The sequence below is a fragment of the Mixophyes fleayi genome, chromosome 2, assembly GCF_038048845.1.
Source record: "Mixophyes fleayi isolate aMixFle1 chromosome 2, aMixFle1.hap1, whole genome shotgun sequence".
NCBI lineage: Eukaryota > Metazoa > Chordata > Amphibia > Anura > Limnodynastidae > Mixophyes > Mixophyes fleayi.
The window spans coordinates 74641338-74661735 of NC_134403.1; the positions used below are offsets into that span (position 1 = coordinate 74641338).

Here is a 20398-nt window from a genome sequence, read left to right on the forward strand (position 1 = left end):
TGTGAAAGCGGCATGTATAGCAGATGGTAGTGTATGAAAATACAACAATATAACCGTTTTCTGGGCAGGGAAAACAAAGTGTTTTGTGGATTTGAATGGAAACATGTTGTGAGCAATGGACTACGTCACGCTGTATGCTGTGACTGACTCTATGCAGTATGTCTAGAAATAACCAATCACGTATTTATCAGGCCATGGGCCCCCCTCCCACCTGAATAATGAGATCACCGCTGACTCCAAATCATACTTGGGAATGTACCATTGTCGTTGTTAATATTATGAGGGGGAGGGGGGTGGGGTGGGTTACCTGGACATCTCCCCCCCACCTTTCATCCGGGCACCTAAGCGGAAGAGGAACTTACTCCCGCCTTTCTGTAACAGGACGTCACCATGACAGTTACGTCACTGACCACGCTGACGTCAGGCAGAGGCCTACCGGACGTCGTGTGAGGTTTACCCCCCTGCGCTGATGAGGGCGCTCTGGCCTGTTTGGACTCGGCCCTGCTGGGATTGGCAGCTGCTCGGTTCCGTGTGTGAGGCTGTGAGCTTCTTCCTGTGACGGGGTCCGGATAGGAGGCGGCTCCCCGGGGGACCCGAGACGTTCACCCCGGTGATTGGCTGGAGCGGATCCCTGAGCTGTGAGTTCAGAGGACGCAGGTAATTAAAGCAAACCAGCCTGTGTGTAGGAGGAGCGGAGCGCACCTGGCCGGGAGAGTGCACATTACTCCCCGGTGCTGCCAGTGCTCTGCGATCTACCTGCATCGATCTACCTGCATGGCCGCCCTCCTATGTAACAGCCCAAGGGGGATTACAGGCTCTCCCTTGCTAAGTTTGTGCACCTCTCCCCTGCGCTGTTGGAGCTCAATTTCAATGGATGTGATTTCCCGGTGTGTCAGATGCTCGGTGTTACTAGACAACACAGTGCAGCATAATCCCCCGTCTTGTTTCTGCAGGACAAAGCGGGGGCTGTATGTGCTCACCCCCCGGGCTTTTGTCTGGCTTCCCTCACACCTTGTGCACGGTCTGTTGTGAAACATGGTGTTACTATCTGGCCTGTGGGAACACGGTTTTAACAAAATAAAAACATCACTCATATAATCTTTAGGGCATGTGATTGCTGTTTATATGAATGAGTGCAGCGTCCCTGATTATGTGTAGGGAACAATGTGAAAGTGGACCAGCTAGGAACAGTTACTTTTATATTAGCATTATTCATTCTCTTTGTTGTGGAAATAGGTTACCAAATATCCAGCTAAATTTGTAAGATTAAAATAAGTAAATCTATACACTTATGTTCCAGATATGTTCCCCAGATGATCTGTCTATACTTCGGTTTTGAAATCTCATTGCTTATCAGTTGATAAATACATGTCATGTCTGTTTAATATTGATTGTAGGTAAACAGTTCCAATGACCATGTGTTACTGTTTACATTTTCACACACAGCATTTTGTCATTTGTTAGTGTGCTTCCATTAGGAATAAGCTATGGTTTTTTGTGAGCTTGGACCACTATTAATGAGAATTCAGCCTATCAATTGACTAGGGACACATTGTGCTTCATGCGTCAATTTACTGGACAGCACAGACCCAGGCTTACACTGTACATGTACACTTTATAGAGAAACTGATAAAAGATCCACAAGTTCTGTTCCCAATTTTCACTCCCAATCGTTTGTTCAGTGTGTGTGTGTTTTTTTTGGTTTGTTTTTTTTGTTTGTTTCGTTTTTAGCTTTTTTACTCTAGTATCAATTTATTTATGTTTCTTGATTGGTCCAGTTTGGCCATCTAAGTTAAGAAGATAGCCACAAGCAAGTGCAATAATACTTGTCCTTCTGCTGAAGCATTGTTGCGGCAGTTAGACTGCCATGTAATATGAATTAGGACTGTTTCAAGGAAAAAAATGAAACGCCACAAAATTTGAGTTGTTCCTTGTTCTTTATATATAATGTACACATTTTATTTGCACTTTATGTACAGATACATACACACCTCATCCCTGCTTGGGCTTTTGTATCTCTAATAAATTTTAAATCTCTTCTGAATCCTCCCAAACAAAACCTACCATCCATGCCCAAAACTTTCCTTCATAAGTCAAGGATAATATGACATGAAATATAATCCACTTCACCAAGCCACACCCTGCTAAATTGCTTTCCTGCACCTTCTCTTCATTTGATCCCACAAATGAAGGTAAATTATCTACCTTTTGCTCCCATTCTACTACTAGTCCATCTGACACTATACCCTCACAAATCAGTCAGTTTGCTGTCTCATGTGCTCAGCCTAGCCTTAACTAAAATTGTAATCTATCTCTCTGCACTGGTATCTTTCCATCATTATTCAAGCATACGGTTATTACGCCTATTCTGGAGAAGCAATTGTGACCCAGAACTGCCTTTACACCCTTCCTCATACAACCTCTTGGATCCTTTTCAATACGTATTTCAGACCAAATACTACACAACGCCTGTAATGATTAAAGTGGTGAATGATTTGATCAGTACTAAATCTTTAGGACAGTACTTGCTTCTAACGTCGTTGCTGCACTTTTTACCCTATTACAAATTCTACATTCCCTAGGTGTTCCTGGTTTCCATCCTACTTAACAAATTGCTCCTTCAGTGTTTTTTTTTTTCCTCAGGAGTAACCTCGTCTCTGCTTCCTCTATCAATTTGCGTATTGCATGACTGTTCTAGTGATATTGGTGTGCAGTATACTAGTCCTGCAATAATAGAAAGTGATGGTAAGGCAGTATGTCTAACTTTCATTTACTGTGGTATTACAGGGGGATACCTAATCTATTCTTTACAACCTTTCTGCAAAGGAACATGCCGCCAAACTAATTAGGCGTCACTTCCTCCTGTAGATACTGAACAGATCTGAGTCCATACATTGTAACATCCTAAAGACCCTGCTTGCGTTCAGGGGACCAAGTACTCATTCTAGCATGGAACTCCCTCCTCTACATTTCCTTGACTGTGGATATCCCCACCTACCTGCTTACGAACTACAAATCAGCACTGTTTGTAGAATGAACCAGTCATAGTGCTGATCTAAATAGTACTTCCAATGAGAAAAGCTTTGTGATTGGCTGTGTACAAGGCTGTACAGATTACTCATGTTCTGGAAAGTAAAATAAAGCCTGGTTCTGGTACTCTAAACAACAAGCCTTGGGAAAAATACATAATTAATAAGTTGTTTATCTACAGTGATAATCCTTTCTGCCCTCCATCTGTGTGCTAACTAGAGATGCTCAGGCTTGTTTTTCCGAGAACCGAGCACGCCTGAACTTCGCCGATCCGAGTACCGAGCCGTCTCGGTACTTTCGCACTCCCTCGGAATTGAAAACGAGGCAAAACGTTGTTACGTCGTCTGATCTCGCGAGTTGTGGATTCTATAAGTACTGCCCTCCATGGCGATCCAGCGCCATTTCATAGAGGGTCACAGAAGGGGTAGCACGGTTCTTGGCAGTCTCTAGTGCAGTTGGACAGTGTCATAGATAGAAAAGAAAGAGGAGGGGTAGCAGTGTTCTTCAAAGTCTCCAGTGACATTCATGAGAGCTCCATTGCAAATTGTCATTGCTAAAATAGAAATAATAGGGCTGGCAATGTTGTTCTTAATCTGTACTGTGTTATCAAAATGGATTCGCAGCATTACACAGAAGACCAGGAGCACCAAGCAGCTGCTGGCACCAGTCATGATGGTAATCCCTCTACGTCATCTGCTAAATCCTATGTTAAAGTGCATAGTGTTTTTAATTCAGGGAAACAAAATGTAAAAAAACACCTTTTACCTTGGTAAAGAAAAAGACCTGTAATCCAGGCAAATTTATCTGCAGAAAAAATAAAATTGCCAACATGCCATTCTACACACGCAGTGGCAAGGAAAGAATTAGGCTAGTTCTGCAAAGGTCACTGAGGCATCTTCTTGTAAGGTCAGTCATGAACAAGCAAGACCTTGTCATTCTGACTCAAAAAGTGGTGCTTAAATACTTTCATGTGTAAAAGCCGAGCTGTAAGAAAACAGTAAGGCATTAGAGGAAAATGTTCAGATTCAGAAATGACACAAATCCCTGAGGAGAGTCTATCCACGAGTGCTATGTGTAAGCCTGACCTTTTTGTTAGTGTACCCATAAAGAAGGCCCCTTTCAGCATTTCTGCAGATGTGTGCATGAACAGCCTAAGTGTAGCCGGTGATACACAAATTGAGGATGCCACTTTGGAATTGCAACAGGATGAGGGGGATATTTGTGTAGCTGACAAGGGCGCAAATGAGGATGATGATGATGTTTGCGTAAGTCCTGCACCAGTGGAAGCAGCTCTTGCACGTGATAAGAAGGCCATTGTTGGGCATAAGACCAAAAAATCCACCTCTTATGTGTCAAATTATTTTACACAAATCCTGACAACAGTTGTCTAGTCATTTAATTTAACAATCCAAGAACCTCATCCATGTTACGCCATTTGAAGCTAGTTTATGGAAAGATTTTGTGAAAATTAGAAACTTATGCTAAAAAATAACAAATAGTCCAGCTTCAGCTACCTCCCTTATATCAGCTAGATCCCAGCACCTGCAATCTACACCCCCGACACCTTCATCATCAATATCCTCACAAGTGATCGGAGTTAGTCCTGCATCCAAGTTTCTAAGGCGAGATGGCTCCTCCCTGTGACAGGATGGACTGGCTATTCCACCCTGTCTGCTGTTGCTTGGAACCGGTTGGGCTTACTTTGCCACCGTTCCCTTTCGTTATCCCAAATGCACCCTCATGCAGCAGTAGGAGGGGCTTACACGTGCTGCCACCACTGGACTCCTTACCGGCATCCCGAACCGGGTTTCTTCAGGGTGACTGAAGCTGCTAGCGTACCCTGTTACTGGTATACCCTGGCTGGTACCCCTGACCTTGGCCTATAGATCAGGGTTGCTGTTGATGGATCCCCCCTGGCCTATCACACTGGCCAGAGCTGCTGGGTAGCGGGCAGATCGGTGGTACTGGGTGCTGCGTCCAAACCTCAGAACAGCCGGGAATGGATTATAGTTGGGTCACAGGATAGAGAAGTTTCCAAGCAGGTCTTTGAAGCAAGTGATGTTTATTTGCTCTTTTACTGGTTAAAGGTACCAGTGATCAGGTCAGATGAAAGAAGTGCTGCAGCGCCGGTAAAGAACCGGCGCTGCAGCACCTAGACAAATACTTCACATTTAGTTAAAATACATTTTTACACTCCCCGTTTCCTAGCTCCGGGGTTTAACCCCTTCCCTGCTACTCATCCGGAGCTGCAGCGCACATTTAAAATATATTTTATATTTATTTTAAAACATTTTTATTTAACCACTTTTCACGCTGCGCCTAGCGCTGGTGATTTAACCCCTCCGGCACCGGGTATTAACCCTCCCGACGCGGCAGCCGGTACTTGGGGACCCGGCCATACTCCTCCATCCAGGACTCCTCAGAAGAACTCTTGAGCGTTAGGTCCACTGCTGCTGCTCCTGCTGTTGGGGGTGGATCTTCAACCCAGAAGCAGACCAAGAAGACTACTAGTAATTTACAACAATTGACTGTTAAATAATACTTTGGGTGACAGCTTTCAAACTTGCTTCCTCTTGCAGTCACAAAACGGATCACAGACGCCATGGCGACTATGCTAGTATTAGATCTGCATCCAATATCCACTATTAATGCAGCTGATTTTTGACAGCTACTTGAGGTCTTCTGTCCCTGTTACCAAATTCCGTGACAGCACCATTTTACTTGAAAAGCTATTCTTCACCTCTACCAGAAGGTTCGTAAAAATGTAATTATTGGGCAAAATGCCATTCTACCCACTGTACATTTAACCACAGATATGTGGACAAGTGGAACTGGGCAAACTAAAGATTATATGATTGACAGCTCACTGGGTTGGTGATTCGCCTTCACCAGCAGGGACAGCAGCAGCATGTACCCAAGATCGTCACATTTTTCAGAGGCAGGCTACTCTGTGTATCATCTGCTTCACTAAGAGGCATATTATTATTATTATTGTAGATTTGTAAGGCACCACAGTGCTCCACAGCGCCGTACAGTAGGGAAGACAACATCAAACAGGACATACGCAAAACAAGAACAGACAAGGTAGACAAAATGAATGGAGACATGAAAACAAAGGGTATGGAGGACCCTGCTCATTAGAGAGCTTACAGTCTAAAGGGAAGAGGGCACAGCTGAAACAAGAGGAACAAATGTGGCTCAGAATGGAGATTGGGCTAGTTGTGAGGGTGCATTATGTGACTAGTGTTATCGAGGATAACGTCATCTCTAAAAAAGAGATGGGTTTTCAAAGAGCATCTAAAGATTTGAAGGCTGTGGGAAAGTCTGATTTAGCGTGGTAGGGAATTCCATAAGTGGGGAGCAGCACGGGAGAATTCTTGAAGGCGGGAGTGAGAGGTGGTTATCAGAGACGAGACAAGGCGCAGGTCAGATGTAATAACGCTGACAACCTGTTTGAAAAACTAAGGGATGTCATTGCAACATGGCTTATCCCGCTTGGACTCTCCTTAGGATATGTAATTTCTGATAACGCCACCAATATTGTTAGAGTACTACAGCGGGGGGAATTCCATCACATTCCCTGTTTTGCTCCCACAGTCAACTTGGTGGTACAGAACTTTTTTTTAAAAAATGACATGCAGGAGATGCTGTCTGTGTCCCGAAATATTTAGGGTCATTTTCGGGATTCTGCAACAGCATGTAGTAGAATGCAGGAGCTGCAAAAATAATAGAATTTAGGGGGAATGTACTTTTGTCCAGCGCAGTGGAGAATTCTTTCCGCGTTGTGCAAGGTGCTGAAACCACTCAAAGTAGTCACCTGTGAAAAGAGTGCAGACACTGTTCGCTTGAATCAAGGGATTTCCCTAATTAGACTTTTTGAAAAGCAGCCAGAGAAATTGAAGGAGGAAATGAAACAAAGCAATTCCGCTAGTTATGTTGGACTTGTAGACTAAGTACTTTATTCACTTCGCTAGGATCCAAGAGTTATCAACATCTTGAAATCAGATCATTACATTTGGCAACTGTGCTTGATCCTAGTTTTAAGAGCTATGTCTGTTCTTTCTTTCCATCTGACACAGATCTCAAGAGATGCAATGAGCTCCTGGTCAACAAGCGGACAGCTCAAGTGGTATATGACACAATGACGTCTCCTTCAGTTTCTCTGGAAATAGTTGCTAGGAAAAACATGTCTTTCCCAAGACACCCAGTGGTGATGCAGATGGGTCTGCACAACATTTTAACATTTGGTCTGGTCTAAAAAAAATTGTCCAAAAATCGTGACCGTTCTTCAGTATGATGTACATACTGATTGTGAATATAATGATGTTGTAGATTGCAGGTGCTGAGATCTAGCTGATGCTGGTATGTTTGTAAATATTTTGGGTAGAATGGCATGTTGGCAATTTTAAGTTGTTCTACAGTAAACTTTCACCTTTACTAGAGGTGTTTTTTTTCTTTAAAAAGGTACCAGCTTTTTATTTACATTTGTTTCCCTGACTTAAAACCACTATGCACTTGAACATAGGCTTTAGCACATAAGGTAAGAGGGATTAGTATCGTCATGACTGAGACTGGAGAGTGACAAGGACGCTGCCACCCCTCCTGTTTCTGTATGAGCTATGGCACAGTAAAATGTGACTGGAGACTTTTAATAACACTGCCAACCCTATTATTTCTAATTCAGCAATGACCATTAACAATGGAGCTGCCCTGTTTGTGTGTTGGCTATATAACACAGTACAATGTGACTGCAGATCTAGACCAAGACTGCCAGCCCTATTTCTATTTCGGCAACGACAATTGGCAATGGAGCTGTCCTGTTGGTGTGTTAGCTATATAACACAGTACAATGTGACTGCAGATCTAGACCAAGATTGTCAGCCCTATTATTGCTACCCCTCCTCTTTCTTTTTTAGCTATGACCCTGCCCAACTGCACTAGAGACTACCCAGAACCGTGCTACCCCTTCTGTGTCCCTCTTGAAAATGGCGCTGGATCGCCGTGGAGGGCTAAGTACTTATAGAATCCAAAACTTGCGAGATCCGACGACGTAACAATGACCTTTTGCCACGTTTTCAATTCTGAGGGAGAGCGAAAGTACCGAGCCGGCTCGGTACTTGGATCTGCTAAGTTCGGGAGTGCTCGGTTCTCTGGGAATCTCTGAACACTCTACATCTCTACATTAAACCCTACCACTCAAGCTTTGCCTAGGTGTCATCCTTCACTCAGGACTGTCCTTTGGTCCCCACACCAAACCTGTATCTAAATCCTTTCACATTCATTTAATAAACATTTCCAGAAAGTGTTCATATCTCACACAAGACACTGCAAAAACTTGAATTCATGCACTCTGCTCTCGCATTGATTATTACAGTTCCCTACTGGTCTTTCCCCCTTACAGTCTATTTTTAATGCAGCGGAGTTCACTTACAAAATTTTCATCTACTGCCGTTACTTCCTACATGGGGTTGCCTGTAATTTACTGAGTCCACTATAAAATACTTCTACTGACATACAAAGCCATTATCAAAACTACACCAACATCTTTTCCTTTTCTTTCAAAATTAATTCCAAATCAGCCCCTCAATGTCCAAGATCTGTGTATGTCATTGACACTTATTACCTGCTCCCATTTATGGTTATAAGCCTTTTTTTTTTTTTTTTTTTTTTGCACCTACTCTGGAATTTTCTCCATCATACAACAAGACTTTCCCTTAGCCTCAAATATTCCCTGAAATATCCACTTCAAGCAAGCTTATTCAATTCCTGAACCACCCTCTTAACCCCCTAGGTTATTTTACCCAATTACCACCCCTTTACACAGTTTACTTACATTTATTTTCAAGTAGTTGAATTTTCACTTTAATATATTTTGTAGATTACCTATCGTACACAGCATCACCTTTTACATTGCATTGCTAAACAGCTCATAGCAAAATACAGGTTATGGTTTTGTATAAAAATGGTTTTTCATTCTAGGGGGTAATATTGCATCATGTGTGCGCAACTTACGTTGTTATACTTTGTTTTGTTTCTTTACTGTGTAGTATCAAATAAAATCACGTAGGCTATGAACACTATCTTGATCATCTTTGACATAATATAAGGTCAGTTTGCTGGTCTCTTAATATATAGACATTACAGGGAATGATCTGTCAAGATCACCATCTTCATCCAAATTAAGGAGAAGTCCTCCGACATAAATCAGGGTCACCATCCTTGATTCCTAATGAAAAAGTAGATGGCAACTAGTGGTATGACAGCAGATGGCTTTGCCAGCTGCGGTCATACCACTAGTTGTGTCTTAATGAAACTGTAGAAGAAATAGATGACAGTATCAGTTTGCCCCTCTTAATTGCTCTTTATGTATTTGGAACATTGTGTGTCATTTCAAGCTCATCTGCCCCCCATAAACAGATCAATAGCGGATTTGAATCCCATACCATGTTTTTGTTAATGACAATTTAGCATAATTGGTAACCATGGGGCATCATTTAGTAGTTTTTGAGGGTGATCCACTACATGGCTTAAAGTATATGGATAACCCTTCTAATTAATGTGTTTGACCATTTCAGCCACACCCATTGCTAACCGGTACATAAAGGCAAGTATACACCCATGTAATATCCAAACATTATAGCCATACTGAAAAGCTCAGCAACTTTAAGCGTGACACTGTCATAGGATGCCATCTTTCCAACAAGTCAGTTTGTCAAATTTCTGTCCTGCTAGAGCTGCTCAGTCAACTATATTGGAAAGTTTAAACATCCAGGTGCAACAACAGCTCAGCTGCAAAGTGTTAGGCCACACAAGCTCACAGAACAGGGCTGCAGTGTGCTGAAGCGCCCCACACATAAAAATCGCCTGTCCTTGGTTACAACACTCACTACAGTGTTGTAGTCTGGAAGCAATGTCGGTGCAAGAACTGTTTATTTGAAGTTTTATGGATTTGTGGCCATGACCAAGCAGCGACACGCAATACTTGGATCACATGCAATGCAGAATGTTGTATGATGTGGCGTAAAATACACAACCATTGAACTCTAAAGCAATGGAAATGCATTCTCTGTAGTGATAAATCACGCTTCACAGTCTGGACGCTTCCTATTCAAATACGTACTGCTAACTAACATTTGGTGATGGAGGAATAATGGTTTGGCACTGTTTTTCATGGTTTGGCCTGGGTCCTTTAGTTCCGGTGAGGGGAACCCTTACTGGTACAGTATACAATGACACAAATGAAAGTCTTCAAGAAATGGTTTCCATGTATGATGCGGAAGAACTTTAGTGGCCTGCATAGAGCCCTGACCCCCAACCCCATTGTACAACTTTGGGTTGAATTGGAGCCAGGCCTTATCGTCCAACATCCGCGCCCGACCTCGCTAATGCTCTTATGGCTGAATGATGCACATCCCTGCAGCCATGTTCCAAAATCTAGTAGCGTCCCCAGGAGTGGAGGCTGTTATATCAGCAAATGGGACCCAACGCCGTATTAATTCACATGGTTTTGTAATGAGATATTCAACAATTAAACATGGGTGTGATGTTTGGGTGTCCACATACTTTTGTCTATGAAGGTTATGTACTGACAAATGGATAGGTTTACTAATGGGGAATAAAACCCATCACTCAGATGCCATCATTACTGCACATTCAAAATGGCATTAATTTCCAAGTTGAACTTGAGCCTGTTGGCTTAAATTGGTGCCATAAAATATATTGTAGCGTTGCCTTTGATAAGTTATGACCGAACCTGGTTGGATTGAGGGATGCAGTATCAATAAACTGAAGGTATTTACTTGAACACAGAAAAGCATTCTGTCTCTTCTCACCTACTAGCAACCCCACAGGTGACTCCACGGGCCACAATACATTTCAGAAATTAAAATAGAGAGGGTGCTAGGTTTGCAAATGCTACTTTGTAGTATGAGCAGTAGAATGAAATATTTACATGTTCAAGCACTAGTTGTTGATGGCTGGTTAAATTGGTGAGACATTGCCATCAAGTATCAAACAACAAAGTAAATTCCAGTGTTTAGCAATTACTGAATTGCCAGATTATTCAAAACTACCGCTCAGATTTGTTTTGAAATGCCTTTTCAGGCTCCTGGGGAATTGTATGTAAGCACATAGTTGGGAGATTCAATTACCCGCGAAGTGTTCCGTAGGGGTGTGAGTAAAAATGAGCGTAGATTTCTACCGAAAATGCCACAAATATTCGTGGCGCAATGTTTTCCCGCCACATCGCCGGCAATTTAATTCCCCCCTTAATATTTAAAGTTATATCTTTTAATGCACCCAACTATTACATCATCGTTTTCAGGCATCAGCAGTATTATACAGCCTTCTGTATGATGCACCCAGAACGTACTTGAAAATGAGATCTAACTGTGAATTTGTTTTTTGCTGGTAAAACATCTTACAAATAAAAATAGTATTCCTCAATTAGTGATGATTATAATGAAACTTTGTAACAAACTTTTTTTTTTTTTTTTTTTTACCAACTTCGAGACAAATTGCTAAAAATAAAAATAAACCATGTTAAGTAGGACCCATTTTACTGGGCTCAAGAACATTCATAATCGTAGAGCATCCATGTCATCAAAATATTTTAGTTTGCAGTGCTCTCCCCAGAAAATTTTGCCAGCCTGGTGGCATTAAGAAGCAGCTGGGTGGGGGCAGTTGCAATAATGAAAAATGTTGGAGGTTAATGCCCACACCTGCCAGGACTGGTCAGACCGGTGGTCAGTGGTCTAACACACTGCTGGCTGTAGTGCTCACATGCTACCTTTTCTAATAGGAAAAACAATGGATTATTCTATGATAATAGGACTCTGTTGAGCTCCGAGAGCCGGGTGGCAAGTAAAACCAGCTGGGTGGAGCACCCGGGAAATAGGTGCCGGGGAGAACACTGGTTTGTAACAGAAAGTAATGTTGTTCCCCATTCTGCTCTGGGGTTGTAAGTTGACTAAATTCCCCCAAGCCCCTTCTTATCTGAGAACAGGAGAGTCTCTTCATTAGAATACAATGGGGGGGGGGGGGAGTTATAAATCCTACAGCACTGAAACAGTTACAGAAAAATGTTCTTGAGCAAAACATTTGAATACTAATACTGCTAAACATTACTGTACAAAAGCAAAGCCAGCAGATCCAATATAAAAATAACACTTAAACAGTTGTTCCTGTCCATTGTTTCCCTTTAGTTTGATGAGCAGCAGATGTAGTAATTGATATGTTTGTTTTTCCCTAATGTATAATTTATTTTCTAGATCAGACAAGACTTTTTTTGTTTGTGCATTATATAAACTGCTTTAAATATAACCTAGTGCTTAATTAGGATAATATTAAATGGTTTTATTGATGACATATGACTTATAACCTTTAGATTGTGTTGTTTTTCTTTGCTTTACAGTTTAGTATGGAAGAGGTTTCTAAAAAAAGCAACGATAATTCAGAAATCATACAGACCATTACCTTCCCAGCTTCAGCTTTCCAAGGATCACACATCGCTCAACAGGTACAGGATCAATCAAAATTATAATGCACAATTTCTATTCTCTCTATCTCTCTCTTTTTAGTATTTGTTTTCAGGTTTAGGATTTGATTTCACTGTTTCTAAAATTGCAGCAGATGTTCTGTAATTTAAAAGGCCTTTGTGATTCAGCAGTTACAACTGCCTGCTGTAAATAAATGAGACAGTGATTATCCCAATGTGGAAGTGGGTCATGGGGTGGCGATGTTAGGAAAGGGGAAGTTGACTTACAAATGATCCCTTCTCAGCCCACCAAATTTTTCATCAACAGTTCACGCACTAGCACAGTCGTTGTTTTTTTTTTAGGGGATTCTTCTTTTGATTTTTATTTATTTAAAACCCTGAATTGGTGCTTTTGTGCACCAAATGCAAAAGGGTGTGCCAACTTCAAGGTTGAAGGACCTCTCTATCCCTGACCTGTCAGAACAAAGTTTCCCTAGGGCGCTAGAGTCTTCAGACCCTTTACGTTGAGATCCACTTAGGCTTCACCCAGGGTTTGGAAACTTGCCCTCCTCCGGAAGAGAGGACATGGAAGGTTTTCTGGGGGTGAGATCTTCAGGGGGTACTGCACCCCCTAGATCCTGTGTGGGGGGGAAAAAACTAGAAAAAGTGATAATGACCAACAAGCAGTGAAATAAATAGTATGTGTGAATATGGCCCCAGCCTAATGGCCAGCTAATTGTAAAACGTTCTCCCTCCCAGCCAAATGCCCAGGGTAAAAGGAGGCTGTTGTGAAAAGAAAGTTGTAAAAATGTGCTGAAGTGTCATTAAAAATCACGTGCCAGTGCATCTGGCACCCCTGGGTCGCTTGAGACGTGCCCTTGGATTCCATGCGGCCTTGGGGCATATCTTGTCCCGGGCTTTCTCCACAGCTCTGACCTTTCTTCGCAGCCCTAGCCTTCTGGCCAGAGGACCAAGGTAGTCTGTCTAAAATAAAGTGGCTCTGCTTACCCCTTGATAAGAACAGATACTACACTTGATCTTTGCCAAAAGACCAAGAAGTGATGATGGAGAGAATGTAGCAAAAGCTGGTTATGTCATGGAGAATACATGCATTCCAAAACCTACAAAGAAGACTCAATCACCCTAATTTTTGTCCGCCCATTCCCGGTCTTATCCCCCACTTACTGCCAGTTAAATCCTGGATTGTTGCTTAAAGGTGAAATAGTGTACTGTTTTCCAATTTTCTCCATATGAAATGTATTAAATGAAAATATATATACTCAATTTACAAATAAACAAAAGTGCCTAGCATAGTCTAGTTACAGTACATATAAAGCAAATAAATTCCAAAAAGTGGTGCAACTTGTAGCTGTGTACAGAGGATAAATTAAAGTGATTAAATTAAAACCTCAAGGCTTATCTGTAGTGAGGAGGACTGTCCATGGCACAAAACAAGTAGGGGCTGCATCTGGGACTTGCCTTAATTTGGAGTCTGAACTCTGTCTTTAGTGTTTTTTGATTCCTCTCCTGGCCATAGACCTTCCCTTCTTCACTAAGAACTGCAGCTAAGCCTTGATGTGTTTATTGAATTACTTTGATCCTCTGAACAATCAGGCTTCACATATGGTTACATTGCCTATTAAAGAGGCTGTCCTTACCCTGAATCTCCACATGTTCTTCAGATAAGCTCTTTCATTTAACTTCAGTATGCTGCTACAAGTTGTCACTTTTGGAATTCATTTGATTTATATTTACTACACAGTTTTTTTGGGTGGTTTATTTTAGGTATTGTATATGGTGTTTTTTTTTTTTTTTACTGCTTATTAAATCACCATTTCACTTGGGTTATCACTGTAGCGCCACAAGCTTTACACTGTTTGGTTTATAGCAAAATATATATTCCAATTTTCTCCCAAAAAGACCTATTCCAGCTGAAACAGCTACATCTCTAAAACATAAAAAAACGGCCTGATCATCAAGCGGTAAAAACTATCCAGTCATTAGGAAGTTTAATATATACACCGATCAGACACAACATTATATAACCACTGACAAGTGAAGTGAATAACATTGGTTATCTCGTTACAATGGCACCTGTCAAGGAATTGGGCAGCAAGTGAACAGTCAGTTCTTGAAGTTGATGTGCTGGAAGCAGGAAAAATGGGCAAGTGTAAGGATCTGAGCGCCAAATTATGATAGCTAGACGACTGGGTCAGAGCATCTCAAAGCGGCAGGTCATGTGGGGTGTTCTTAGTATGCAGTAGTTAGTACCTACCAAAAGTGGTCCAAGGAAGTACAACCGATGAACCGGCGTGTCCCCAAGGCTCAATGATGCGCATGAGGAGTAAAGGCTATATGGGCTGGTCCAATCCCACAGAAGAGCTACTGTAGCACAAATTGCTGAAACAGTTAATATTGTCCACCTTGCAGCATATAGGGCTGCTTAGCCACAAACCGGTCAGAGTGCCCATGCTGACCACTGTCTACTGCTGAAAGCATCTGCAATGGACACATGAGCACAAGAAAAAGACCATGGAGCAATGGAAGAAGGTGGCCTGGTCTGATGAATCATGTTGTCTTTTGCATCATGTTGGTGCGCGTGCGTCGTTTACCTGGGGAAGAGATGGCACCGGAATGAACTATGGGAAGAAAGAAAGTCTGCAATGTTCTGCTGGGAAAGCTTGTGTCCTGGCATTAGTCTGGATGTTATTTTGACACATATCACCTACCTAAACTTTGTTGCAGACCAAGTACACCCCTTCAGGGCAACGATATTCCCTGATGGCAGAGGCCTCTTTCAGCAGGATAATGCGCCCTCCATCACTGCAAAAATTGTTCAGGAACAGGTTGAGGAGACCCATGGCTTACTGGTACGATCTGAGAAATATAGAAGGAAGGCCCTTCCTGTACAAATCGTTCATCAGGTACAACCGTTTTACCAAGAAGATGATGTGTCATGGAAAGAAAGAGTTTGTTTCTGTAAAAGTTCCAGGAGGAAAAAGAATTCACAAACCGAAAAGGCTGCTCCTAGTAATCTTGAAAGAGCTTTATCTTGCTTTCAAAGATAGTTTTCCAGACAATCGAGTTGTATTGTCTAAGTTTTGTTCCTTTCAACCTCCATGGTGTGTTTAGCGTTGCTGCAAGATGTATGCATTCTGTCTGTGTTTACAAGAATCGCCATAACTCAAAATTATTGGTTCCTGCTCGGTCACTAAAGATGGAGTACAAACCCCATAACTGAAATCCTTATTTGTTCTTTAGTCTCAAAAACTTGTATACTTCATAGATGTGACAAAAGACCAAGTCTGGAAGCACTTCAGAAAATAGTTGAACATTTTTTCATGATGGTGACATGGATGATGACGACGCAATTGTTTATAAGCAGTGGGTCCACACTGACCAAAGTAAATTGGTTACAATAATTAGTACTGTAGAACAATTCCGTGAAGTTATTTGTACTGCTGTTAGTGATGGAACAGCCTATGAGTACACAGCAAAGTCCCAGGCTGAATACCTACGCCAGTTGAAAGAAACCATTCGACCAGAAAGCTATTGTGTTACTAGATTTTGCAGAGAATGATTCCTTCGTGTGTCAGGATGCAATTCAAGCATTCCATTGGGACACTTCACAAGCAACACTCCATTTGCTGTATATTTTATACAAGATGATTGTGACACTTTAAACTGTGTGAGTGTGTGCATTATAAAGGATACCCATGACTATATGTAGCCATAACTGCATGCTTTCATTATGGTAGTTATGAAACACTTATTGGAACGATTACCAAAATTGGAATATGTTCTCACTACTTTAGTGATAGTGCACAATACAAGAACTGCAAAAACTTTTTGAACTTATGCTTCCATAAGGATGACTTCAAAATTCAGGCAGAATGGAATTTTTTTGCCACATCTCATGGCAAGTCTGTGTGACTGCATTGGAGGGACAGCTAAACGTCTAGCCACCCGCACCAGTCTGCAAGCAGTGGAAACATTACATCTTGACACCTTTTGGACCTGTATATCTGGGCAAATACGTATCGCAAAGTGAAATGTAAGACCTGCTGTTTCTAGACTGCTATGCAGCTTGGTTTTGCAAAGACTGTGGCAGGTACTAATCACAGATTTTTGCTCATCATTACGAAATGATGAGCTACACATATACCACTTGTCATCAGATGACATGAAGACAGCAGGAACCAGAGTTGGTGTTACTACCACCACAGTCCCAAAAAATGTAGACAAAAGTGATCTGCAACCTGGAACATACATAGCAGCAGTGTACGATAACATCTGGTACATTGGGTATATTATTCAATGTAATGAGAAGGAACAAGATGTGCTGGTACACTTCATGATACAAAACCAATCAACATGTGTTGCCCTGGCCTTCAAGAGATTAGTGTGTTTTGTTCCTTTTATTCACGTCCTCTCTGTAACGGAAGTGCCTATTATTCAAGAGAGTACTGGAAGGCAGTATACACTGTCTGTTGACACTTTAAGGAAAAGTACAGACTGTTACAACAGGTTCCAAACAAAGGAAAATAATGTGATTGTTGATTCAACTTCAGTTATGTTTTAAGTTTTTAAATTTCATGGTTTCTTGTGTAAATTACGTATGGGGTACAACCGTAATCGAACGTCAACTTCATTATTATTTTTTCTCCACCACGAAAGAGTACCTTGCTGATTTTTTTTTTTTTTTTTTTTTTTTTTTTTTTTGTGGTAGTAATGTATAGCTTTTTGTTAAGCAGCTAAAAAATTGGGATATCGAATGTTGACTTAACCTAGCATTTTTAATTCTGTTCCAAAAGCTTTCATTTTTGCTGTAACTTGAAACGTAAGGCAGATACAGTAATTTTGATTTGGGAGCAAAAGTTACCTTAGGGGTCCAATTTTAGCGGTGATTCCTTATTAAACAAGCGCAGTGGCGCACGCAGGGGGGGTTTCTGAGTCTCCAGAAACTCCCCCTGCGCTAACTAAGTGGCCACCATAGTGGCACTGTCCTATACAGCAGCCGCGGCGCTGTCACAGAAGCTTACAGCACCGCCGCGGACGCTTCTTCGACAGCGCCGCGGCTGCTGTATAGGACAGCGCTGCCAAAACTGAGCTGCGCAGCAGCAGCTCCCTCTAGTGGTTTTTTGTTTGTTTTTTTTCCCTGACAATCCTGCGTGCGCCCCTGACGCGTGATACTTCAAATAAACTGAATTAAATAAGTTGTGATTAGTAAATAGTTTAATACATTGAAAAATCAACAGACAGTCGAGATATTTGACAGAAATGGTTTGCTCTGTTTACTCAAATTATTTTATAAAATGCTCACCTTATAGCATTGACAAAAGCCCATAGAATGTTAAATTTGCCATCTGTTGACCATCTCCTATATTTTAGGTAGACTTTCTTTCTGTTACCTGATTCATACCACATTAAAAATGATTTCTTTGATTTCATTTTCTTTGCTTTGAATTAAAACTGCACAGAACCAACTGCTTTGGGGTTGTGTGTCCAGTCCCCTAATTCCTCTTCATATATTGAGGGCCCCAGCTGGGGTAATGACCAATTGGCTGCACAGCCAAGGCTTGGATAACAAGAATACTTTGGTCAGTCATTTCCTTTGAACCTCCAGTGACATCAATACAATTCTACCAGGCTTTGAAATTTAAGCACTTGGGGGTACATTTTTCAAAACTTCTAAAAAGAAAAGGTGGAGGTGTTGACCATAGCAACCAATCGGATTGTAGCTATCATTTTCTAGAATGCGCTAGATAAATGCTAGCTAGAATCTAATTGGTTGCTATGGGCAACACCTTCACTCTTCCTTTTTAGATGTCTTGATAAATATATCCCTTATACTTTGAAAAAAAGAAATGCCAATGTTCCTAGACAGTGAGAGGGAGGAAATACTCCATTTGTTAGGGGAAAAATTGAACAGCACATTTATTCTTTTATTTTCATATATAAGCATTTACATTTTTGGGTCTAGTTGATCATTACAATTTTCAATTCAAACCAGTAGAAATTGCCAAGAATTAATTAGTTTATCAGTTGTTGCCACATAGTTGTTTTACCTTATTTCTAAATATTTTGTTTCAGATGTCTCTAAGAGGCACAACTCCCCTGACCGTTGTACTTTCTGGGGATCAGCAAGTCCAAGTGCAAGGTGTAATCCAGACTGCCCAGTCCTCTGTAATACATTCTCCTCAGGTCCCTCCATCACAGGTAACTGATACTACCTGGATAATTTGCAAACCATTGTATGTGTGTAGTATATCGTAGATGCAAAGGAAGAAGGATCAAAGTTATACTCTTGAAGACACTTATTTATATTTTACACTTTATTTCGTCTGTTCTAGGCCTCTTCACTATCGGACAGTGAGGATTCGCAGGATTCTTCGGATAGTATTGATTCCTCCAGGAAGGCACGTGGCATTTTAGCTCGTCGACCATCATATAGGTAAGTGAAGGTATCTGGTACATATTTGTTATACTTCTATAAGATGGGCAGTCGTCTAGTTGACAGAAATGAGGTTTTATAATGTCATTGCTTTCCTATTAAAGTGGCAGTGCCTTTCTTGTTAGATTGGTAGAGTGCATTTGTCTGCCCCCTCCTCTGCATGCAAAGGTGGTGGGGGGAGATGGGTAAATCACTTAAGCCTGAAATTTCATTTTTGTTTAGGAAAGATCTTCACTTAATTTGCATATTTGAAGCTGCTGCAGATATAAAATTTACATTCTGCTATTTGGCATATATAGTAATATAATAACACACAGGATATTTTCCCATTGATGTTTCTTAAATAATATTTAAATAATATTTATTCTGATGTCAGTGTGCACATTCTACATGCTGCTCACCTCCTCCCCACAGTAGATCAATAGCTGTCACTCCTGCTGCTATCTCACCTGCATACCTGGCAAGACTTGGGAGAGTGCATCATACTCTACTTGGCGGGCAGTGGGATCACTGAATCAGTAACATCAGCTACTGTAAATGCTGCAGGTCAGGGGGATGTAAGTTAAAGCAGAAGGATGGGTTGTATTTAATTTTTTGTAAATACAAAACTTGTCTCTCTGGCAGTATACAAAAGTCTACAAAAAAAAGTCTACAGACAGTAATGATGGAGAAGATGGGCATGGTCAGGTACATGAGCAGGGACTGGCACTTGATCATTATTTATTGTAAAATTGACAAACTTTAATTGCATTATGGCACCAGGAGCACAGATTATGGCAAATACAAGAAAGGTTCAGACTCTGTTTCACAAATGCCCATTGAAACTGTGTATTGTACGAATATAATGCACCTTGATTTTTAAATGTAGGACTAAGCTGGTTGGTGTCCTTTAAAGAGCAATATATGGAGATGGATACAAAATATAGTAGTAGGTAACAGATGACTTAGCTGTGAAACTTTACTGAAGAAAATTAATTTTGCCCCCAATAACCCCTTTGTATTGGATTTGATTGAATAATTAACTTGATATACAAGAATGCCTTAATTTGGGATACTTTGATCTGCCTCTGCTTTATATACACTACATTTCTCCCCTACCTTTCATCATCATCATGGTCAATGTTTGGTTAGAAATAGCAGCAGTGCTGTTTTTGTTAAAAAAAAAAAAAAGATGCTGGAACAATTTACTCACCTCCTTGCCCCTCACACGCTTGACAATTGTAAAATTAAAATAGTAATTCTTACCTCCTCCTGGCTGGCTGGTAAGGCTGCAGTCCAGATGCACTGATGTCTAAAGCAGAATGCTGTCCAGTCTTCACTGCTGCCCAGGAGCAAACGCAGAGGGGAGGCCCCAAATGTGTTAGATTTAATAATACAAAACAACTGGACATCACTCACCTGTTACACACTGACATGTCCCCTGCCACCTACCAACGTTT

General features: G+C 41.3%; 1 protein-coding gene and 1 pseudogene across 1 annotated transcript in view; one reads left to right on the forward strand and one right to left on the reverse strand.

Moving 5' to 3' along the window:
- Positions 1–362: 362 nt before the first annotated feature.
- The window catches only part of ATF1 (activating transcription factor 1), a 42640-nt gene continuing 22604 nt past the window's right edge, over positions 363–20398 (forward strand). The window contains exons 1-4 of the mRNA XM_075199292.1: positions 363–657; positions 12443–12547; positions 18599–18724; positions 18859–18959. Coding sequence (XP_075055393.1) covers positions 12449–12547; positions 18599–18724; positions 18859–18959 — 326 coding nt within the window. The 5' untranslated portion in view covers positions 363–657; positions 12443–12448. The remainder of the gene's footprint in view (positions 658–12442; positions 12548–18598; positions 18725–18858; positions 18960–20398) is intronic.
- Positions 13479–13568, reverse strand: LOC142142036 (U2 spliceosomal RNA; annotated as a pseudogene).